General features: G+C 36.8%; 1 protein-coding gene across 9 annotated transcripts in view; it reads left to right on the top strand.

Annotated features, from left to right (window-relative positions):
- The window catches only part of SPAST (spastin), a 41,620-nt gene extending 19,397 nt beyond the window's left edge, over positions 1 to 22,223 (top strand). For 5 of the 9 annotated variants that reach the window (XM_036434819.2, XM_036434816.2, XM_036434818.2 and 2 more), the window contains 13 exons: positions 2,285 to 2,472; positions 3,027 to 3,160; positions 3,417 to 3,510; positions 4,886 to 4,960; positions 6,579 to 6,650; positions 6,747 to 6,822; positions 7,491 to 7,582; positions 7,734 to 7,813; positions 8,607 to 8,649; positions 9,713 to 9,792; positions 11,204 to 11,274; positions 14,363 to 14,403; positions 20,358 to 22,223. In XM_036434819.2, coding sequence (XP_036290712.1) covers positions 2,285 to 2,472; positions 3,027 to 3,160; positions 3,417 to 3,510; positions 4,886 to 4,960; positions 6,579 to 6,650; positions 6,747 to 6,822; positions 7,491 to 7,582; positions 7,734 to 7,813; positions 8,607 to 8,649; positions 9,713 to 9,792; positions 11,204 to 11,274; positions 14,363 to 14,403; positions 20,358 to 20,480 — 1,169 coding nt within the window. In that variant the 3' untranslated portion in view covers positions 20,481 to 22,223. Of the gene's footprint in view, positions 1 to 2,284; positions 2,473 to 3,026; positions 3,161 to 3,416; positions 3,511 to 4,885; positions 4,961 to 6,578; positions 6,651 to 6,746; positions 6,823 to 7,490; positions 7,583 to 7,733; positions 7,814 to 8,606; positions 8,650 to 9,543; positions 9,793 to 10,475; positions 11,181 to 11,203; positions 11,275 to 14,362; positions 14,404 to 20,357 lie in introns of those variants that run through there. The other 4 variants (XM_036434820.2, XM_036434823.2, XM_045580552.1 and 1 more) reach the window with 4 other exon arrangements.
- Positions 22,224 to 25,051: the final 2,828 nt, after the last annotated feature.

Below are 25,051 nucleotides of genomic sequence, written 5' to 3'. Positions count from 1 at the left end.
GTTTAAAATATCCTTTTGTTTCTATTGGATTTTTAACTTTTGTGGGGGTTTTTTCTTAGGTAGCTAAACCAGGTTTTAATGAAGAGGTGGTTTAGTTAAAAGAAATTTTTAGCCAAAACCGGTTTGGCTCAGTGGATAGAGCATCGGCCTGCGGACTTAAAGGTCCCGGGTTCGATTCCGGTCAAGGGCATGTACCTTGGTTACGGGCACATCCTCAGCAGGGGGGTGTGCAGGAGGCAGTTGATCGATAATTCTCTCTCATCGATGTTTCTGACTCTCTGTCCCTCTGTCTTCCTCTCTGTAAAAAATCAATAAAATATATTTTTTTTTTAAAGAAATTTTTATTTTTCTTATATATCAATTTTCACATATCAGTTTTCATGTATGCTATACATGAATGTTTTATCATAACACCTGTTAGAAAAAATTGAAGCTGAATTCACAAAGTGAGAAACATTCGAGTACTATTATTTATTTTTCATGAACTTTCAGGTGTGAACTCTTACAGAACATTAAATACTTTCTAAATTTTGTTTTGGTGGGAAGAATCTTCATTTCCTACGTTCTCTGACATTTTGGTCAGTTTTATTGGTGACTTCTTCAACAATAGTTTCATGTCCAGAGCTTAAATTTTATTGAAATTAATATTGCTTTGTTTAAATTACAGTAAATAAAAAAGAGGAAGCACCCTTAGTCCAGACTGTAAGACCATTGCCTTCTTTATTCATACATAATACAAAATTTTCAAGATTTTAATAGAGAAGAGTTAGTGTAAGTGGATTTCTATAGATTAGAGAGATAGTTGGTCATTAATGAAATCTTTCCCTGTGGCTTCAGTGATCCCTTAGATTTCTCATTTAGGTTTGGTTTCCAGTTCAGTTCAGAGCCCTGCATCAGTAGCTATATTTCTCTTCTCATTTCTTCCTGTACCTGTCTTAAAATAACATTTTAAGTATAGAGATAAATAATTTTATCTGTTTCTCTTAGCACTACTGTGAAACGCTGACATTTTCATAAGGAACTTTTTGAAAAGAAAGAAATGTAAGAATACACCACATATAAATAAATAAGCTTCCAAAGTACAGATTTGAGATCCTAATAATCCTATCAGGATAAACTGCAATAATTTCCTAGCCTTGAAAAGCTTGTATGCATTCTCATTGTTGTCTAGATTCTCTTCTACTTCTTTCCACATGCGCAATTCCCTTATATTTTTCTGCCATGCAAAACTTTTATTTATTTCTTTTAAAAATATGTGTGTGTGTGTGTGTGTGTGTGTGTGTGTGTGTATCTAGCTAATAAAAGAGTAAGATGACTATACTTTCGTGATGCCCACCAGCCAACCAGGAGTGAGTATGCAAATTAACCCAACAAAGATTATGGGTTAATTTGCATATGTGGGCACAGAGCGGCGGGGGGGGGGTGGGACACAGGGCGGAACGGGGTGGGACGCGATGCTTGTGGGCCTCTGGGCAGCCTGGGAAGGTGGAAAGACAGGTGTGTGTGCGTGTGTGTGTGTGTGTGTGTGTGTGGAGAGAGAGAGATTGATTTTAGAGAGGAAGGGAGAGAGAGAAAAACATCAATGATGATAGAGAATCATTGATTGGCTGCCTCTTACACGCCCCCTACTAGAAATCAAGCCCACAACCTGGGCATGTGCCCTTGACCGGAATCCAACCTGGGACCCTTCAGTCCGCAGGTTGACTCTCTATCCGCTGAGCCAAACGAGCTAGGGCTGGTTGATTTTTTAAAAATATTTTTGCCCTAGCTGGTTAGGCTCAGCGGATAGAACTTCGGCCTGCAGACTGAAGGGTCCCAGGTTCGATTCCAGCCAAGGGCACATGCTCGGGTTTCAGGCTGCATCCCCAGTGTGGCGTGTGCCGGAGGCAGCCGATCAGTGATTCTCTCTCATCATTGATGTTTCCATCTCTCTCCCTCTCCCTTCCTCTCTGAAATAAATCTTTTTTTTTTTTAATCGATTTTGGAGAGGGAGAGAGATGGAAACATTAATGATGAGAGAAAATCATTGATTGGCTGCCTCCTGCTGGCCTCACTCTGGAGATTGAGCCCACAACCTGAGCATATGTGGCTTGACTGGGAATCAAACCGTGACCTCTCAGCTGGGCCCATTGCTTGATTGTTTTTTGTGCCCTTACCAGGGATGGAACTCCCAACCTTGGCTTATGGGTGTTATGCTTTAACCAACTGAGCTACTTTTATTATTACTTTTATAATGTTAAACCACAGTCTTCTAACCTCAGCGATTTTACTATTTCTTTAATAGAAAGTGGAGCAGTTCCAAAAAGAAAAGACCCCTTAGCACACCCTAGTAATTCGCTGCCTCGTTCAAAGACAGTTATGAAAGCTGGATCCACAGGTCTCTCAGGCCACCACAGAGCACCCAGTTGCAGTGGTTTACCCATGGTTTCTGGAGTGAGACAAGGCCCTGGTCCTGCAGCTGCCTCTCATAAGGTATGTGGATATAGAATTGCAAATGGAAAATTTTATTACAAGTGCTTTATAATACCTTAAAGGATTGGTAAGTTTCCATAAAATTGCATATAATTTTTCTTTTTAACAAAAGTCAGGGCGGCTTGCTGTTAAAAAACGTCTTATTTTACCTCCTTTGATCCTAATTAGGCTTTATTTGTAGTAAGTTTGCTTATCCAGTTTTATATAATGCTATGTAGTTCATTTTAAATTTGTTATTATTTTAATTATTTAAACCTATGTAAATGTTTTGTAACATTAAACATACAGTTCTAACAAGAATCAAAATTACATGATTACATTGTCATAGAGCCTTTTTACCTTTTAATAACTAAATCTCTGGATAAAATCCTCTATTAACCCACTGCATGCTAAGTGTACTTCTTTAGTGAATACGATTTTAAAAATATACATTTTAAAAAACATTTTATGTTCTTTTTCCTATTTTTGAACCTCTGTGAACTTTTAAGTTAACTCACTTGTGAAAAGTGTAAATGTTATGTTGTATTCTCATGTAAAAATTTGTGTCCTTTAAGAGCACACCAAAAACAAATCGAACAAATAAACCTTCAACCCCTACAACTGCTGCTCGTAAAAAGAAAGACTTGAAGAATTTTAGGAACGTGGACAGTAACCTCGCTAACCTTATAATGAATGAAATTGTAGACAAGTAAGTTTTGCCATCTAAAGTGTTTTACTTTACAGTTTCTAATTTTGAATTTTATTTATAAAATGTATCATGAATGAAATAGTTAAATACTTTGTCTAATTTACATATTTAATTCTTGTAATGGTTTTTAATTATTATACATGTAGAAAGTCATTGTTAACATGAAAAATAACCATGTTTCATAGACCATAAACTGTATTTTATAATAACTGAAGCATATTTCTATTGTGGAGATAATTGAAATTTTGTTTCTTAGTGGAATAGCTGTTAAATTTGACGATATAGCTGGTCAAGAATTAGCAAAACAAGCATTACAAGAAATTGTCATTCTTCCTTCTCTGAGGCCTGAGGTAAGGATTATATATATTATTATTTTTCTATAACATCATCTATTACTGAATCTGTAGTAGCAGTAAAGAAATATTTGAACTATGCTAAAGTGATTAATTCATGTCACAGTAGATATTTTTAGGAAGGGAAATGATGATGTATGATACTGTAATAGTGGACTGTACAATAGAAATAGTGAACCATAATGTAAATTATAGACTTTAGTTAATAATAATGTATCAATATTGGTTTATGTACCACACTAATATAAGATGTTAATAATGGGAGAAATGGGAGTTTAGGAGTTATATGGCAACTCTGTACTTTTCCATCCAATTTTCTGTAAGCCTAAAACCTCTAAAAATATATATAATTTTAAAAATAAGTTGAGTATCACCCACTTCAAATGGTTCAACACCTTGCCCGGCTGAGATGGCTCAAATTGGTTGAACATCATTCCATGCACAAAGAGGTTGCCGGTTCGATTCCTGGTCAGGGCACATTTCCCAGTTGACAGCTGGATCCCCATAGGGGGTGTATAGGAGTCATCTGACAGTGTTTCTGTATCATCAATATTTCTCTCTCTCTCTCTCTCACTCACTCACTCTCAGTCTCTCTTTCTCATAAATAAAATCTTTTTTTTGGCGGTGGGGGAGTTCATTCCATTGACTCTTGCCAATCCTGATGTCCCTGAGTTTGGAGACTCTGGTTTAATTTCTCTAGAATAAAACTTCTGTCTTCTTTGGTTATGGAAGAGGAATACTTGCCTAAGTGCTGTTGGTGGGGCTAGGGAGAAGTTTACAGGAACATATTTTCAGTTCTTCATACAAATTTTTAGTCAGTTTCTCTGTTTTGGGCTGCCTACCTTACTGGTGCTTTCTCTGGTATCCGATGCCTTCACTTCCTGAGCTTTTCCAGGGTTTTTATTCATATCAGTTTGCTCCTTGTATCTAGCTATCCCTTCACAAGCAGGCACTTAGGTTTTAGCTCCCTCAGCTCTGCTTAATAACTTAACACACTTTATCAATTTTCCATCTACTAAAATTTATTGTGTCCTCTGTGGTCTCCTTTTGTATTCTTTTTCTTTTGAAGATTTTTATCTTTTTACTCATTTACTATTATTTTGGTGAGATTTGTAAAGGAAGTAGAGAAGCATACCTATGTTCAATAATATGGCTTGTTCAACAAGTCTGTTTTCGTTTTGATCATGAGGATTTAGTTTTTTGTTTTCTTCTGTTTTTAATAATTATACTAGTTTATTGTGTTCTCCCTAGAGCTCTGGGCAGCTCTGTTTTGGAGGATGCTACTGAAAATTATTTTTTTTAGATGACAAATAATTCTTAAAGTGTCTGGAAAAAATATCTTCAGAATCATAACTGTGTGTATATGTTTAAGTTGTTCACAGGGCTTAGAACTCCTGCCAGAGGATTGCTACTCTTTGGTCCGCCTGGAAATGGGAAAACAATGCTGGTAAGAATTCTTTTTGATTTTGAATGTTCTATTAAGATATTAATAATTTTTAATTAAATAATTAATTAAAATTAAAATAACAATTTTACATAGTACCTGAATCTATTATGAATTTTTTAAATGTATCTTTATTGTTGAAAGTATTATAGATGTCGCTGAGATCAGTTTGGCTCCATGTATAGAGCGTCGGCTTGGGGATTGAAGGGTCCCAGGTTCGATTCCGGTCAAGGGTATGTACCTTGGTTGCAGGCATATCCCCAGTAGGGGGTGTGCAAGAGGCAGCTGATCGATGACTCTCTCTCATTGATGTTTCTAACTCTCTCTCTCCCTTCCTCTCTGTACAAAATCAATAAAATATATTTTAAAAAGAAAAGAAAAATAATAAAAAAGAAAAAAAGAAAGTATTATAGATGTCATCTCTAAGTCTACTATTTATGACTTGCTTTTTAAAAAAATATATTTTTATTGATTTCAAAGAAGAAGGGAGAGGGGGAGAGAGAGAGAGGAACATCAATGATGAGAGGGAATCATTGATTGGCTGCCTCCTGCACACCCTCACGGGATCAAGCCTGAAACTCAGGCATGTGTCCTTGGCCGGAATCAAACCCAGGACCCTTCAGTCTGCAAGCCAACTCTCTATCCAGTGAGCCAAACTGGCTAGAGTTATAACTTGCTTTTTGTTAAAATATACTTTTCTTAAATTTTTATACTAGTTTTCAATGACAAAATAGATGGAAAACCATACATATTATTTGCAATAATACGTTTGGGCAAATTAAATTTAACAGTGTAATTTTTATTATTTTCCCAATTTAAATAACATTTTTACCTTAGAAGAGCTTACTATATTGAGCATCTTCCTAATCCTTGATTTTAAAAAATATATATTTTATTGATTTTAGAGAGAAAGGGGGGTGGAGAGAGAGAGAGAGAGAGAGAGAAACATCAATGGTGAGTGAGAATCATTGATTGGCTACCTCCTGCACACCTCTTCCTGAGGATCGAGCCCACAACCCGGGCATGTGCCCTTGGCCGGAATCGAACCTGGGACCCTTCAGTCTGCAGGCAGATGCTCTATCCATTGAGCCAAACCACCTAGGGCAATTTTTTTTTTTTTTTATCTTAACTGCTTTATTTAAATAATCAGCATGATGTAGACTTCTTTCCTATTTTTAAATTAAAGTATAATTGACACACAACACATATTTTTTCTGTAATATCCTTTTGCCGAAAGTTATTTGGATCTGGATACTTTTCTCCAGCATAACTAGATGTTCTAGAGGCAAAAAGTAAATAAGGAAAAGTAACTTTTCTTAGATATTTATCTTTCTGTAGTTATCTTTCTATAACTAGGAAGATATAACACCCTTTTTCTTTTTTCTTTTCTTTTTCTTCTTTTTTATCTCTCCCTGTCTACTCTCCCTTAGGAAAAGAGGGAGTGGAAGGAAGCACATAGATTTTTTTGCTCGTTGCTAAGAAGAGAACACATTGCCATATACTAGGGACTGTGTCGTGCCTTATATTTTTAGATATTCTTTTCTTAAGTTAATCATATGTATTTATAATTTTACAGCAAGTTATGGAACTAATATAATATTTGCCCTTGTGATTTTTAAAGGCTAAAGCTGTAGCTGCAGAATCTAATGCAACCTTCTTTAATATAAGTGCTGCAAGTTTAACTTCAAAATATGTGAGTATTTTTTCCAGTATTTTCAATTTTTAAGTAACTATCTAAATGTTAATGTTACATTTTATGAATGTGATCATGTGTGATGCCTTCTTTTAGGTGGGAGAAGGAGAAAAGTTGGTGAGAGCTCTTTTTGCTGTGGCTCGAGAACTTCAACCTTCAATAATTTTTATAGGTAAGAACATGTTTGCCAAAACCGGTTTGGCTCAGTGGTTAGAGCACATGTGTCAAACACAAGGCCCGCGGGCCAAATCCGTCCCGCCAGGCCTTGCAATGTGGCCCGCACCGCGCTGTCATCACTGCACTCCGCTGCGTTTCCATCACAATGACAGTTTATGACTGTTCAGTAAACCATTCGGCCCGCAATTTAGGCTGGATTTTAGATTTTGGCCCCTTCTCTGATTGAGTTCGACACCCCTAGGTTAAAGGGTCAGTCTGCAAACTGAAAGGTCCCAAGTTTGATTCCGGTCAAGGGCATGTACATTGGTTGGGGGCACATCCTCAATGTGGGGTGTGCAGGAGGCAGCTGGTCGATGTTTCTCTCTCATCGATCTTTCTAACTCCCTATCCCTCTCTCTTCCTCTCTGTAAAAAATCAATAAAATATATTTTAAAAGAGAACATGTTTACTAAGTTAGTTGAACCTTTGTGAAATTTTCCTCTCCATATATAAAGGGTATTATAGGAAAGCTTATTTAAAAGGAAAATGTTTTCAAGAAAAACAATGTTAAAGACTATGTAATAAATTGAACAGGACCTTACTACTGTATTAATAAGTAGGAAACTAGATTAATCTCAATCACTTATATAGGTTGGCTTTTAATTCAAGTCTTTTTTCCTCTAGATGAAGTTGATAGCCTTTTGTGTGAAAGAAGAGAAGGAGAACACGATGCTAGTAGACGTCTAAAAACTGAATTTCTAATAGAATTTGATGGTGTAAGTATTGGTTATAATATTTTTAATGTAAAATTTTAATGTATATATTTTCCTATTAAATGATCCAAATTAGAAATACAGATATCTTTATTTTGTTTTACCTTGTTATTACTTTCTCTAAAAGTGCTGAAAAAATTTTTTTGGCTTATAGGTACAGTCTGTTGGAGATGACAGAGTACTTGTAATGGGTGCAACTAATAGACCACATGAGCTTGATGACGCTATTCTCAGGTAGGAAGATTTATGTAGAAAAACACATTTATTACAGATATGTTACGTTTAGTCATGCATTCATCTCATTTATTATTACCTTCACTCTCAATTTGAAAATAAATTTAGTCTTTTCCACCTTATATTCATCCTCTGGCCCCTTGTTACCAACTAAAGTTTTTGAAGTCAGGGCCAGCAGGATATCAGTAAGGGCATGGTCAAGATGTTTACAGCATTCTCATGAGTTTTGATCCTACTCAATTACATGCACCTGATCAAGCTTTGTTTACTTGCAGCCTATATCACTTAGGCACATGGGACCACATGTTCGTACCATAGGTTCGCGCTTACAACTACAGCTGTTGGCTATAATTGTGCGGGGAGGGCTCTGCCCTCCAAGCTGGGACTTGCACATGGCCACGAGAGGACTATGCCCTCTCATTAGTCCAAGGCTTGAACCTGTCCAAACACTGTAGCCGCACCCCACACTGGTCAAGGGCACATGCCCAGGTTGTGGGTTTAATCCCCAGTGTGAGGCATGCAGGAGGCAACCAATCAATAACTCTCTCATCATTGATTTTTCTCTCTTCCTCTCTGAAATCATATAAAAATATATGTTTAAAATATAACTAGGAAGTTTTAAAAGAGTAACTCAAAATAATTTTTTACATTGATGACTAAAATTCTTTCCCATGCCTTGAGCATTATACTTAAAGCTTTTTTTTTTCTTTTCTTTTTTTGTCATTTACTACTTAAACTGAGGTACCTTGAAATTCAAAATTCTGTTTCTGAATTGCTTGAATCCTTTTTTTAGGCGTTTCACCAAACGGGTATACGTGTCTTTGCCAAATGAGGAGGTATGTATCTGTGATTTTTTTTTTTTTTTTTTTTTTTTTTTTTTTTTTTTTTTTTAAAGCAGAAGCAAGAACTACCACCTTGATAATATTGAGTCTTCCAATCCATGGTGCAACCACTTGGAAAACAGTTTGGCAGTTTCTTAAAAAGATAAACATGAATTTATCATAAGACCCAAAAATCTACCCAAGATAAATTAAGACATATATCTATAAGAAGACATGTGCAAGAATTTTATAGCAGCATATTAGCCTTTTATTATATAGGACTAGAGGCCCAGTGCACAACATTCATGCATGGGGCGGGGGCAGGGGCGGCGCGCGGAGAAGGGCTCAGCCTGGCCTGCACCCTCTCAGAGCCCAGGGCCCCTTGGGAAATGTTAGCCTGCTGGCTTAGGCCTGCTCCCAGCGAGCCTGGCTTCTAGCTAAGCAGCACTCCCTTTGTGGGAGTGCACTGACCACCAGGTAGAAACTCCTGTGTTGAGCATCTGCCCCCTGTTGATCAGTGTGTGTCAGAGTGACTGGTCATTCCACCATTTGGTCGATTTGCATATTAGCCTTTTATTATATAGGATGTTCAGAAAATTCTGGAAACATAAAGCAGATCCAGGATTTTCTAAGGCTAAGAGTCAGAGTGAGGATTAACTGCAAACAGGCATGAGAGAATTTTCTGGGGTGATGATAATGTTCTAAACTGGATTATGGTGATGGTTGCAAAACTCTTAAGTTATTAAGTCATTGAGTTTCAATGGGTGAGATTCATGAATTCATACTTGTATAAAACCTGTTTTGTTTTTGTCTATAAGTTATATTGTCTAGCTCAGACCCTTAATATCCTTGATAGTTATAATAGCTATGTCCTTGGTGCTTTATTTGAAGTATCCTCACCTCTCTCAGGAACTGTCAAGAAAAGGTAGTTTTAAAGGAAACGAGTGAGGCTCTAAAAGGTAGAGTGATTTGTGTAAGATCATTCAGTTCCTAAATGAGAATTAGGATTTGAACCTAATTCCTGGTATTTTATTAAGCTAATTCTTAGGACTGATTATTCTTTAACATTTCTTTTCAGACACGACTACTTTTACTTAAAAATCTATTATGTAAACAGGGAAGCCCATTGACCCAAAAAGAACTAGCACAACTTGCTAGGTGAGTAACTTGATTTGGTCTGTTTTACAGTTTCGTTTTGTTTTGTTTTAAAGAAATCTTTTTCTGTTTTGTTTAAAGTAAACTCAGGAATAAAATGAGTAGTGTTTCATCCTCTGCTTCCTTTACCTTCTTTTTTATCTCTTATTCTTATATGTATAGTACCTAAATTTCAGTTTCTAGATTCTATATAAGACATGACCTAAACATCTACGATGGTACTGTATTCCTTTTATAAACTTATTAAAACTTATAAGTGGTATTAAAGTAATTTTAAAAATGTAAAATATCTCATATCACACCAACATACATTTTCTTATAAATTTCTTTTGCATTACAAATAATTTTCTTTAAGTTTTACATCTTTAACCTTTTTTTTTGAGTGGTACACTAGTAGAAACTGAATATAGGAGATGCATTTGTGAACTTTAATCACTGGAAAAAACATCATAAAATAATATTCAGTAAGTATGTAAGTAGCTAGTAATTTTAGTATACATTGAGTTCCTAGATAAGAATGAAAAAAGAACAAATGCATTACTTTGAAATAGTTGAGATCCTTCTTTGTCATTCTGATAAAGAATTGTACTAATAATGTTTGATCTGTGTACTTATTTAACATAGTACACAATAAGTAAATGCTTTCTTTCCCTGTTTTATTTTCCTCTTTCCCTTTGCCTACCTAGTCTTTAGTTCCCTTTGATAATCTCTTGGCTACTCTTTCTACACTGTGGCATCCCATTCGATGTACCTATTTTTGCCAATGACTTCTGTCACACTTCCTTCAACCTATTTGTCCTGTATTTTGAAAAATCTACTTTGTGATATATTATAGAATTATACAACTGAAATCTATATAATTTTATTAACCAGTGTCACCCCCATAAATTCAATTAAAAAGTTGAAAAATAAACATAAATAAAAGTGGTACACTCTAATAGAAACTGAATATAGGAGATACCTAGTACATTCATGAATTTTAATTACGAATAAATAAATAAATACTAAAAAATAATAACATAATCTCCTTTGGCCCTTATTACATCAACTCAGTGCTCTTTGTCAAGATAAAGACCACTAACTTTTAGAGAAGTGACTGGTTATGTCTCAGTTGGCCAGCAATGGCTTGTAGAGATGTTACGTTCCAGGGGACATGTTTACAATTTAATGGAGCCTCCTGGAGGTATAGTGTGCCTTAATATAAAGCATTGGTTGTAATGATGCAAATTTGAGGCATTATAAATAAGGAGCCAGCAGCAGACTGTTCTGTTTGATTTTAGCAAGTGGGTCTTTCTGTGCACTTAAATCATACAGCGGTCTGCTTAAAGACAAAGTAAAATTGGTTTTACCTTCTTACATAGAGAATTTAAATCTGCAAAGATGAAAATAATTTGCTCTTTCTACTCATTCTCAGAATGACTGATGGATACTCAGGAAGTGATCTAACAGCTTTGGCAAAAGATGCAGCTCTGGGTCCTATCCGAGGTAGGTATACAAGAGCTGGAAACATTATACCTCTTCGTGAGACCATTTTAGAAGTTTAAGAAGTCTCTATTAGTGAGAAAGGAGTAAAGCTGTATCAGTGGAAAACTTTAAACGAAGTATTTTCTAGATTTAAGGTCAGCAAATTTTTCTGTGAAGATGATAAATATTTTAGGTTTGTGGGTCATATATGCTCTACATTGCATATCTTATTTGTGTTTTTTGTTGTTTTTTTCAAACAAACACACACAAAAACAAAAATGTGAAACTATTTTTAGCTCACAGACCATCAAAGACAGTCCAAGGGTCAGTGACCATGACTCCTGTTCTAGACAATAGATTTCACTTGTTGATAGTGGCTAAGAAGCAGAAAACTCAAAGAAAAAGAAAACTTTTTCAAACAAGCAAAAAAGAATGCTAAAGGGAAAATAGTCTTAACTTTTTTTGGTGCTTTACATTTCAGTATTCTAAAATCACTTGAAATTAATGTGCCTAAGGGAATTTGTGTAACTATTTATACTTTTATCGTTACATGTTAACTTTTGAAGGCTTGCAGAAAAATGTATCATGCATTGCTATGTTTTGATTCAGGATAATTTGTTGATTCTGAAATACCACAACTGATCACTTGGATTAGATTAAACTCACTATGGTTATCACTTTAAATAGATGTTCTGAGTAACTTTTCTAAGGCCAGCATAGGCATGTATGCACTTAGATTACTTACTGGTTATGATGATAAAATAGATCATGGGACATGCTGCTTTGGAGAATAATAAATGTAACTTTGAGAATATATTTTGTGATATTAAGTAAAGTATTTTAGCCAAACTTTCTTGCTGCAAACTGTGTTCAGATAGGGACTCAGAAACAATAGCTAATGTATAAATAATTTGTGTTTTTAAAATATTTTAGTTATTTTCTGAAACAGACAAAAGTTGTTAGATTTTTTTAAAGCTACTGCCTTTTGTAAAGAACAAATTGAATTCTTTTTTTTAAAATTTAATAAATCTTTATTGTTCAGATTATTACAATTGTTCCTCTTTTACCCCATAGCTCCCCTCCACCGGGTTCCCACCTTACCCTCTGCCCTTAACCACCCCCGCCCCACTGACCTCATTCATAGGTGTACGATTTTTGTCCAATCTCTTCCTACACCCCCACACCCTTTTTCCCCCGAGAATTGTAAGTCCACTCCCTTTCTATGCCCCCGATTCTATTATATTCACCAGTTTATTCTGTTCATCAGATTTTTTTATTTACTTGATTTTTAGATGCACTTGTTGATAGATATGTATTTGTTCATAATTTTTATCTTTACCTTTTTCTTCTTCCTCTTCTTGAAGAATACCTTTCAGCATTTCATATAATACTAGTTTGGTGGTGATGAACTCTAGCTTTTTATCTGGGAAGCTTTTTATCTGCCCTTCAATTCTGAATAATAGTTTTGCTGGGTAGAGTAATCTTGGTTGTAGGTTCTTGCTATTCATCACTTTGAATATTTCTTGCCACTCCCTTCTGGCCTGCATAGTTTCTATTGAGAAATCAGTTGACAGTCATATGGGTATTCTCCATAGTAGGTAACTGTTTTTCTCTTGCTGCATTCAAGATTCTTTGACTTTTGCTATTGGCATTTAAATTATGATGTGTCTTGGTGTGATCCTCTTTGGGTTCCTTTTGTTTGGGGTTCTGTGAGTATTTTGGACTTGTAAGTCTTATTTCTTTCACAAGGTGGGGAGGTTTTTGGTCATTATTTCTTCAAATAGGTTTTCAGTATCTTGCTCTCTTTCTTTTTCTGGCACCTCCATAATTCTGATGTTGGCATGCTTGAAGTTGTCTCAGAGGCTCCTTAACTTTCTTCATATTTTTGGATTCTTTTTTCTTTTCCAGATGAGCATTTTTTGCTTCTTTGTATTACAAATCTTTGACTTGATTTTTGCAATCCTCTAGTCTACTGTTAGATCTCTGTATAATGTTTTTTTTATTTCAGATAGTGTATGCTTAATTTCTAGTTGCTCCTTTTTCATATCCTCGAAAGTCTTGCTAAATTTATCAGGCTTTTCTAGAAAATTATTGAAAAACCTAATAAATGTGATTTGGAACTCTATATCCAGTCATTTTCTTTCCTCCATTTCGTTCATTTGTGATCTGTTTCTTTGTCTCTGAATTTTGGCTGCTTCCCTGAGTTGATAGAGTGGCTTTGTGTGCTAGGTTTCCCATAGTGCCCAGTGGCTCAGTCTTCCCAGTTACCTACAGTGGACATGCTTGGTGTACCCTTTTGTGGGCTGTGTGCACAGTCTTGTTGTAGTAAAGCTTTGATTGTTGTTGGTATCACTGGGAGGAATTGACCTACAGGCCAATTGGCTGTGAGGATCAGCTGTGTCTACGCTGGGAGAACTGTGCTGGAGACACGCTTATGAGACAACACTTGCAAAAGCCTCTGTGCTCAGCTTGGATGGGGCAGAGTCTCAGGGCGGAGCAGACAGCATTTGTTTTCTGTCAGCCCTGCCTTAATAGACTCCTGTGTCTCAATGTCCAATGGTAATCCCTACAAGCACCTCTGAGGGAAAGCTGCCCACTGCCAGACAGTCCAGTTTCTCCCCAAATGAGTCTAGGTCCCAGAGTCTCACCTGAAACTGAAGGTCAGCACAGTCGGGAGCTTTTGTCTCCCACTTAAGAAAGCCAGCTGCACACTCAGGTGCCAGCCCTCTCTGCGCACGCATCTCAGTACATCTGCCTCCTACAGCTCCTCTGAGTCTCAGTGTGCTTTTCTCTTTCCTTCTAGTTTTAGAATTTCCACTCAGCCAGCCTTCCTGTGGTTCTGGATGATGTCCATTTTGTCTTTTGTAGTTTTGAAATTGTTGTGCGAGGCAGCAGTTTAGGTGTTGACCTATACCACCATTTTGGTTTCTCTCCCAAATTTAATTCTTTTAAGTTTACTCTCAAATTTGTAAAACTTGTTTTTTTTTATAATATCCAAAGAAATTGAATGTTTTATAGTAACTCCTAAGAAATAATATTTTTCTAAGCATTTATATATTTATGTGCTCTAATATATGTATTTTAAGTGGCTGCCTTTTATATTTTGCAGAACTGAAACCAGAACAAGTGAAGAATATGTCTGCCAATGAGGTATATACTATATTACAATTGTCTTTTTTTGGTTTTGATTCTCTATATTGTTAGATACATGTCTTGTCTGGATTTTAGTTTACTTGATTAGAAATTAGAAAAAATTAACTTTGTCTTATTTTAAAAAATAGAAGCCTTCCCGGCCAGTGTGGCTCAGGGTTTGTTGACCCATGAACCAGGTGATGACAGTTCAATTCCCGGTTAGGTCACATGCCCAGGTTGCAGGCTTGATCTCCAGAGGGGGTCATGCAGGCGGCAACTGATCAATTATTCTTTGTCATCATTGATGTTCCTATCCCTCTCTCCCACTCCTTTCCTCTCTTTGAAATCGATAAAAACATATTTTATATATATATATATATATATATATATATATATATATATATATATAGAGAGAGAGAGAGAGAGAGAGAGAGAGAGAGAGAGAAAGAGAGAGAGAAAGGCCTATCCATCACAGTATCTTATGTTGTTCACTGGTAATGGACAAAAATATTGTACACATTAATTAATTTTCTAACAATTTATATTATGTAAAAACTAAACAAGCAGCCGAAGCCGGTTTGGCTCAGTGGTAGAGCGTCGGTCTGCGGACTGAAAGGTCCCAGGTTCGATTCCGGTCAAGGGCATGTACCTTGGTTGTGGGCACACCCCCGGTAGGGGGTGTGCAAGAGACAGCTGGTCAATGTTTCTCTCTCATTGACGTTTCTAGCTCTCTATCTCTCTCCCTTTCTCTCTGTTAAAAAAAATCAATAAAATATATTTTAAAAAAAACAAAAAACAGAACTAAACAAGCAAAGTATAGGAGACAAAGATTTTATACATTATGAAAGTAACTTGGAACAGATTAGCCTTTCATGTTCCATTTTGTTAGTTTTTGTATGTTTTCCTCCTTATAAAAGCAATACAATTAACATTGTAATGCAATTTACTATAATTTCTTAATATGGTAGACCCTCTTATGAAATGCTAAAGAATTTATTTTGAAAAATACTGCCAGCCTATGAAATATAAATTGGAAATGCAGAATGATCATAACTGTGTGAACAAACTTTTAAAATCAAGTTGCATTATGTTTGTAACTTACCTGTCAGATATATTTTTTTGTTGCCCAAGTTTCAACAGCTATTGAGGAGACATTGAACTCAACATAGAGAACGAGTACATTTTGACAGTCCTGTTTCTTCAAACTTTTAAGTAAATTTGATGTTGTCCTCGGGCATTTGTGCATGATGGTTCATCACCTACATTACTAAGAAAGTCCTCACACCTCTTGAAGCCACCCTTTCATTTTAACAGTCTAGTCTGCTGGCTAGGGCCTCCCTTCCCCTGGTTTCCAGCCAGGGCAGGACCAGCCGGGGGTAGGGGCCCAGAGTGGTTGGCTGGCCAGCCCCACCCCCTGGTCAAATTCCCAGTCAAAGGGGAATTTGCATATTAGGCTTTTATTATATAGGATAGGATAACAAAAATTTACCCCAATACTTGGCAGCTTAAAACATTTATTACCTCATTTTCACAGAGTCAGGAATATGGGTACAGCTTAGCTGAGTCCTCTGATTCAATCTCTCTCAACAGGGAGCAAAGTGTTGGCCCATAGTCTCTTACAAAGCTGGAAGCAAGATGTTGGCTGGCAATATAATCATTGTAAGACTCAACTAGGGAAAGATCTGCTTCAAAGATCACTCATGTGATTCTTTGCCAGATTCATTTCCCCTCATGGGTTGTTGGGCTGACAGCCTCAGTTTTCTCTGGCTATTGGCTGGAGGCTGTCTTCACTTCCTTGCTACATATGCCTCTCCAACATAGCAATTTGCTTCATCAAAGTAAGCAAGCCAGGAAGACAAGAAAGAATGCCAGAAAGATGGAAGTCATAGTCTTTATACTTAATCATAAAAGTGAAATTCCATCACTTTTGCTGTAGTCTTCTATTTTTAAAAATATATATTTTTACTGATTTCAGAGAGGAAGGGAGAGGGAGGGAAAAACATCAATGATGAGAAAGAATCATTGATCAGCTGTCTCCTGCAAGCCCCCTAATGGGGATGGAGCCCACAATCTGGATATGGGCTCTTGACCAGAATTGAACATAGAATCCTTCAGTCTGTAGGCCAACACTCTATCCACTGAGCCACACCAGCTAGGGCTGTAGTCTTTTATTATGAGGTCAGTTTACATTCAGGGAAGGGATTTCACAAAGGCATATAATGAGAGGTGGAAGTCATCAGACGATGCCCACCACATGTGTAAATCCAATTATAATATTTTTATGGTTAAAGGGTCACACTTGGCCAGTGAAATCTGGTTTTAGATGAAGATGAACCCTCTCAGCACTACTTCAGAATTTTGAAAAGCACTTTTGCTTTCTGTGGGCAAGGCATATCTTACATTTGCCTCTCCCAAGACATGGAATCAACAACTCTGTAGAACCTTGGTTCTTTTTTTATTTTTTTTAATCTTACCCAAGGACATGCTTATTGATTTTACTGAGAGAAAGGAATGGAAAGAAAAGCATCCATGTGAGAGGGCAACATCACTCAGCTGCCTTCCTGTATGCATACCAACTAGGGATTGAACCTGGACTTTTCGATGTATGGATGACACTTCAGCCAAGTGAGCTGCCCTGCCAGGACAAGCCCTGGTCCTTTTTATGAAGAAGAATATTAAAACTCTGTGTATAGAAATGCATCTCTTTGCTGGCAGTGAGCAAAATCTAAAAAATCAGTCTGTCCTGCAAAGCCGCAGAAAAATTCAGGTTTGAAGACAACAGACAGCTCTGAAACTGGGGTAAAGGTGAGAGTGAAATAGGATTAGTTGAAAGTCTATTTAAGAAGCAATTAGACACCAGATCCAATTCCCCACATAACACAGCCGGGTAACTCTCCTTTTACCAAAACAAGACCTTTTAAGAAAACTAAGAATAAAGAAGAACTTCTTTAACCCCTTCAAAAGCATTTAGTGGTACTCTGTCAAGATTCCCCTTCAGGACTGCAGAGTTTTCTTAGCTGGTGGGAAAGTTGGCAGCTGACAGCTCTCAATTGAATCACTCTTCTGGCATTGACTTCCGGCCAAAAGACTCTTCACTCAGGGTCATTTCATATTCAGTACCTGAGGGCAACACTTATCCAGTGCCTGATTGATGTGGGGTATAAATTCCAGGCCCCTTTGCCTCAAAGAAGGGCAACTCTGAAAGGCATGACTATACCAGGAGGAAACAGAAGGTGGAACTTTTTTTTAAAGAAAAGATACCATTTATTTTATCAATAGCAAAAATGTAAAGTACCAATGATGAATATTCTAAAAGATATCTTGCTTGGCTGGTGTGGCTCAATTGGTTGAGCATCATTCCATTGCCAGTTTGATTATCGGTCAGGGCACATACCCAGGTTGAAAGTTCAATCCCCGGGTCAGGGCAGGTGAGGAGACAACTGATTGATACTTCTCTCACATCAATGTTTCTCTCTCCCTCCCTCTCCCTTCCTTTCTCTGTAAAATTTATTTATTTATTTACATATATATTAAAAGATTTACAAGTCTTTTCCTGAAAAAATTATGTTGAAAAAGATTTTAATAAATAAATGGAAGGATATACCAAATCTTTGCATTTGAAGATTCAATATAATAAAAATGTCAGTTCTTTTTTTTCCTTCTTTTTTTTTTTTAAAGCATACTATCTTCGTTTTTATTAGTGCTGTGTTAATGACAAACACACATATTTTTAAAATACCATGTCCTGGCCAGTGTGTCTCAGTAATTAGCGTGTCAGCCCTCTCACCTAAGGATCAAGAGTTCAATTCCAGACAAGGACACATACCTCAGTTGTAGGCTGCATTTCCATGGGCACATGCAGGAAGTAACCAGTCAATGTGTCTCTCTCACTTCAATATTTCTCTTTCTGTCTCTCCCGCTCCCTTCCACTCTAAAAGTCAATGGGAAAAAATATTCTCTACTGAGTATTTACCCAGGCCTTGGTCAGGGCATGTGTAGGAGGCAACTGATCCATATTTCTCTCTCACATCAATATTTCTCTCTTCTTCCAAACCATCCCTCCCCTCGCTACCCCCCTCCCCCCGCCCTTCTGGAATCAGTGAAAAGATCCCAGGTTCGGTTCCAATCAAGGGCACATGCCCGAGATTGTGGGCTCAATCCCCAGTAGGGGGTGTGCAGGAGGCAGCCAATCAATGATTCTCATCACCAACGTTTCTGTCTCCCTCCCTTCCTCTCTGAAATCAATAAAAATATATTTTTTTAAAAAATGCATTATAAACAGTATTAACGTTAGAATACTTCAGATACAAGCATCATACATGTTGTAGTTAAAAACAACATTTGCTTAGCCCTAACTGGTTTGGCTCAGTGACTAGAGCATCATACTGTGGACTGAAGGATCCTGGGTTCTATTCCAGTCTAGGGCATATGCTTGGGTTACTGGCTCAATCCCCAGTGGGGGGTGTTCAGGAGGCAGCCAATGAATGATTCCCTCTCATCATTGATGTTTCTATTTCTCCTTCCCTCTCCCTTTCTTTCTGAAATAAATAAAAACATTTTTAAAATTTTGGTTAAAAGTCCTACATGCTTTTTATAAACCTCCCTTTCCTTTCTAATAAACCTCGCATGAATGTTAGCTAGAGTATATAGTGAGTGAGACTTGGGAATGTAAAATTCTATGAATCTATAAACAGAAAAAATTAGGAGCCAAGGAGTGGTTGTCTATCTAATGGTGGAACTGTGAGTGAGTGGTTCTTTTTCTGCTTGTCTGTATTTTGTCAAATTATCTCTAATGCGTGGGTCTTGTTTTGATAATGGGAAAATATTATTTAAAATGTTAATACGTAAGAAATGAAACGAGTAATAAAAGTATATTAGTATAACATTCTTATAAGATTTCTTATATAGCAATCTTATCTAATATACAAGATGGGGCAAAAGTAAGTTTACTGTTGTTCATATTTGAAATAATACAATCATTTATGTATATATAAACGCCTAAGCAACTGTTATGACTGGACAACTGGCCAGTAGCTATGACATGCACTGACCACCAGAGGACAGATACTCAATGCAGGAGCTGCCCACTGTGGTCAGTGCACTCCCACAGCCAACCTCCTGTGATCTTTCTGCCTCCCCGCCCCCTTGCTGGATGGCCCCAATTGGCAGCAAGACCGAGGTACCCCACCTGTGCACAAATTCATGCACCAGCCTCTAATCTATAATAATAAAAGCATAATATGATAATTAGACCAGACAGCCAAATGACCATCCAGATGAAGCCAGGGCTGCAAGGGCCAAGGCAGGCCGCCAAGGCTGTGAGGGCCGAGCCCCTTACACAAATTTTGTGCATCGGGCCTCTAGTTAATACATAATAATATAAGAATAAACTTTGGCCGAGACTGGTTTAGCTCAATGGATAGAGCGTCGGCCTGCTGACTGAAAGGTCCCAGGTTCGATTCCGGTCAAGGGCATGTACCTTGGTTGCGGGTACATCCCCAGTGGGGGTGTGCAAGAGGCAGCTGATCGATGATTCTCTCTCATCGATGTTTCTAACTCTCTATCCCTCTCTCTTCCTTTCTGTAAAAAATCAAAATATATTAAAAAAAAAAAAAGAATAAACTCTATGTGTCCCATACTTACAACTATAAACCTACTTTTGCCCTACCTATATGTAAAATAAGGTGATTGACATGATTTTAAAGGATTCATCTACTGCCCCAGCTGGTTTGGCTCAGTGGATAAAATGTCAGCCTGCGGACTGAAAGGTCCCAGGTTCATTCCAGCCAAGGGCACATGTCCAGGTTGCTGACTCGATCCCAAGTAGGGGAATCAATAAATATATATATTTTTAAAAAGAATTGATCTACATATGTTTCTAACATTAATGAATAGCATCATTTGATCCATTTGGGGGCTAACTACTGTATGTTTTCATCATTTGTATTTTCATGTGCTTTTTAAAAATCTAGATGAGAAATATTCGATTATCTGACTTCACTGAATCCTTGAAAAAGATAAAACGCAGCGTGGGCCCTCAAACCTTAGAAGCATACATACGTTGGAACAAGGTCTTTGGAGATACCACTGTTTAAGCAAACACCTTTGTAAGTTTTCTTATCAAGAGAGAAAAAGACCATCTTCAGTGAATAGTTATCAGCTACAGAAACTCAGCCTACGTTTACAGGACTTTTTAGAGTCTTATAATTATTTATGCATCCCAGAAGATAAACCATAAAACAAATTTAAATAAAATATACAATGCAAATGGAATATTTTGTTTCAGGCCTTCTTGCCTTGATAGTAATGGCTATCCCGATGGGCAGTGCTGTAAGTTAGAGCACAATAAACACTGGTTCTGGTCTTCTTTACCAATTTAATCAGAATGTAAATAATAATTTATATACTGTGTTACAGATGAAAGTATTCAGAGACAGTAAAGGGTGAAAGACACAACAGCCGTTGGTTGTCTTCTGATGTCTTTTTTAAAAATAGAAATTTTTCCCATTTTCCTCTCCTACTGTTGTCTTTACTATCGGTGATTGGAATGCCAAACATTTTTTTTTTCCTTTTCCTTTTACAAATTGTGTGCCAAATGAAACTTTTTCTGTGTAACAGAAATAGGAAAAAGGATTTTGAAGGCTTTTTCTCCATAAATCTACCATGTCCTTTTCATTTTTTTATTTTTCTAATACCTTTCTACCAATTTATAAAGCAATATGATAGCAACAAAATAAGACTAATAAAAGAGGAGAAATTTGCAAGTTTTAAGTCATTCTGTCATACAACATGACCACAGTACTTTTTTCCTAATATATTTGCCAGAAATCTATTGTAGACTTTTAACTTATTGCTAATGGAATTTATTTCTTGCTACTTAAGGAAGTATTCTAATACTTAAGAAGGCCAATTATAACAACTGTAAAAGTGTTTCCTGTGGGAGAGAAGGGAAGTACTGGGAGCTAAGACATTTCTAATTTATTGATTATTTCTTACTGTTTACAGGATAGTAAGTCAGTGGATCTACCATCTTTTATTCTTTATAATTATTAATCCCTACAATGAAACTTTAAAGTCACTGAATTTTTATAAATTGCATACATTTTATAGGTTTCTTGTGCTCACTTTGTTAACCAACAAGTTGTAGTCTGTTAATCTGCCTTTTGTTCCCCCCAAATGTACAGTAATTCCATTTCTTGTTTGTATAAGTATGCCTGAAATTTTATTATAAAAATGTCATTGTAGGAAATAGAGACTCGTATTCTGACCTTTTAAATATTGTAATAAAGGCAAATGGATATTTGCCCTTAGTTTACTGGTTTAAAGTTTGTTTACATTTTCTTTGGTGCTTTTATGTAAAATGTCGTGGGTGGAAAGAATAGTTTTATAGTAGGAACAAAGAGTTTTTATTTTATTTAGGAAAAATATGTTTGGTTTTGAGAGAACAAATTAAAACTTTGCCCCTGCTAGATAAGAATTTTATAATGAAGATATACTTTTTTTTTTTTTTTTAACATTCTTAGTTTTACTCTTGATCTTGGTAAAATTTGACCAAGTTTTATTTTAAGCTGTGTTTTTTTTCATAGAAGGACTGTGAACATAGAATAATGATAATGGTAGAAGGTATAAGGGGTTGGTTTGGTCTTTTTCAACATAGAAGTTGCTGAGATTTTTAAAATTAATATTAGACTTAGATTGTAACCTTTTAGATTTTGCATTGAACTCTGTGTCACATTACTTCCTAAACGGTAATGCTTAAACATTAAATTATAGTGTGCTCTTCATGTTAATAAGGCAGAGTTTTGTAAGCTAAATTAAAACATATTGATGCCTGGCCAGTGTGACTCAATGATTGAATGTTGACCCATGAACCAGAAGGTCACACGCCTGGGTTGTGGGCTCCATCCCCAATGGGGGCAGTTGTGCAGGAGGTGCTGATTGATGATTCTTTCTCATCATTGATGATTCTATTTCTCTCTCCCTCTTCCTTCCTCTCTCTGAAATTAATAAAAACATTTTTTTAAATAAATCGATCATTAAAAAAAAAAAAAAGGACCTCTTAGCCAAGGGAAAGAATACTATCTTTCAAGATATCTTAAGTGTAAAAGTTCATTCTAAGACAATTTGCCCATTGAGGTTATTGGATTTCTGACTTGCATCATGCTTTATGCTTGGAAATAATTGGAGGAAAAGCAGATGCTAAAATTCTAATTTAAGTAAATATATAGTAGCCTTTTTTATAGTGTAAAATTCTTTATATTTTGTACCAAAAAAAAAAACTAGTTCTTTTGGTAGAATGAATTATAGTTTGGTCTTGGACTATAAGTCAAAGGATTTTCCTTTAAATGCTGGTTTCTATTTTAATCTGGTATTTTGTACTTAACTAGAAATACATTAAAAAGGTTTGGTTGCATAAAGTGGCGTTTATCCTAATACACTTGAAATAAATTACAAAGTTTATTTTGCCTTTAATCTTTTTATTTGAAACTTTTAGATTTCAGAGGTTGCAGTCTAGTAATGAAGGAGTAGCTTGTTTTGGAATAACTCTTTTGCCAGCAATTGTAAACTTTGAATAAGCTATAAAAATGATTAGAATACTAGAGAGCAAACAGGCATCAACTGCACAAACTAATATACTAGCTTTTACCTGGAGGAAATTTCCAGTTTGTGCAGTGTGCGTGGAAATAGAATGTGACAGTCTTACTCAGCTGAGGGATCGTTAGGATCTTCTAGAACAGCTGGAAATTAGGAAGGAAATCTTGAAAAGGAGAGAGCTTCAAACATATAGGCCCCAAAATCTGTCTATAGATTCCTTTCAAATTGTACTTTTGAAAGGATTTGGAGATAGGAGAGGCAGTTAGGGAAAGGTCCATAGGAAAGTAATGCATACATGAAGCTGACAGAGCCAGCTCCAATACCACTACAGTGTTTATCTTACAAGAGGAAGGGTGAGCACCTGGTGAGCTTTGAAACTTGGGAACTGATACTACCGTGTTTCCCCGAAAATAAGACATCCTCCGAAAATAAGACCTAACACATGGAAAGATAAGACATCCCCTGAAAATAAGACCTACCGCAACTTTGGGAGAAAAAATTAATATAAGACACTGTCTTATTTTTGGGAAAACAGAGTAGGAAAGGGAAAGGGGGAAATTGGCTAACTAGGGGAAAACAGGAGGTGCCATAAAATGAGGAGGATCCAGCTGAAACCGGTCTGACTCAATGGATAGAGCGTCGGCTTGGGGACTGAAAGGTCCCGGGTTTGATTCTGGTCAAGGGCATGTACCTTGGTTGTGGGCATATCCCCAGTAGGGGGTGTGCAAGAGGCAGCTGATTGATGACTCTCTCTCATCGATGTTTCTAACTCTCTCTTTTCCTCTCTGTACAAAATCAATAAAATATATTTTTTTTAAAAACGAGGAGGATCCAGTTAGAAAGCATGTACAAAGATGCCGTCAGCATTTATAAACCCTTAGACAAGGAATACTCATTGGGTCTTTTTTCCATTTGGGGACTGCTCCCCAAGGGGGAGATTTTATATGCCTGCAATAAGTTTCCATGCTTTTGTTTATTCTTCAGACTTCGTAGGACAAGAACCTGGAATCCAGGTTGCCATTCTGGGTATCACTTGTGCAGTGTAATATTCCTAGGAACCCAGCAGAAAGCAATAGTCCAATTTAAGGAACTGAGTAGACGTGGCAACTGCTAGGGTAATACAGTTTGAAATTAAAATTCCTCTAAGAGCCAAAACCGGTTTGGCTCAGCGGTAGAGCGTCGGTCTGCAGACTGAAGGATCCCAGGTTCGATTCCGGTCAAGGGCATGTACCTTGGTTGGGGGCACATCCCCAGTAGGGGGTGTGCAAGAGGCAGCTGGTCGATGTTTCTCATTGACCTCTCTCATTGACGTTTCTAGCTCTCTATCTCTCTCCCTTCCTCTCTGTAAGAAAAATCAGTAAAATATACTTAAAAAAAATAAAAATATATATTTTAAAAAAATTCCTCTAAGAGGAGTGTATACTTTGGGATACCCATTGAAACCAAAGGGCCATACCTTAGGAGGAAGGACTTTGGGCAAAACGGGGGGAAAAAACTCACTATAACAAAGTTTAAAATCAATCTTTCACAGCATCCAGGCTATATACAGTGAGCTTGATTTTTCTTACTGTCAGAGGAAGTTATTACTTATGAATTCAAAAAGGGCAAAACCTAGGATGAAACCTGAGGTTTGGTTGAAATTGTATTTACGAGTATGACTTCATGCCCTCTTGGTTTTGTTCAGTGGATAGAGCGTCAGCCTGCAGACTGAAGGGTCCTGGATTCGATTCCAGTCAAGGGCACATGCCTGGGTCGCTGGTTCAGTCCCCACTAGGGGGCTTGCAGGAAGCGGCTGATCCATGATTGTCACTCATCAATGAAGTTTCTCTCTCCCTCTCTCTATCTCTGAAATCAATAAAAAGATATTTTTAAAGTATGAATTCATGATTGAAGACATTTAAAAATAGATAAATGTAGAAGCATGAGAATGTACATGTATGGTCACGTACATATATTCTCTAGTTCTCTTCATTGAGTTCTAATGGATTGCCTTCAAAATTCTTCACTGTCTTAGTCTGCTAAAGCTGCCACATTTTACATGTTTTAGAGCAGCACCTCATTTCTTGTTATC

This window comes from Pipistrellus kuhlii, unplaced genomic scaffold (genome assembly GCF_014108245.1).
Source record: "Pipistrellus kuhlii isolate mPipKuh1 unplaced genomic scaffold, mPipKuh1.p scaffold_m20_p_13, whole genome shotgun sequence".
Taxonomy (NCBI): domain Eukaryota; kingdom Metazoa; phylum Chordata; class Mammalia; order Chiroptera; family Vespertilionidae; genus Pipistrellus; species Pipistrellus kuhlii.
This window is presented reverse-complemented; position numbering and strand designations above follow the sequence as displayed.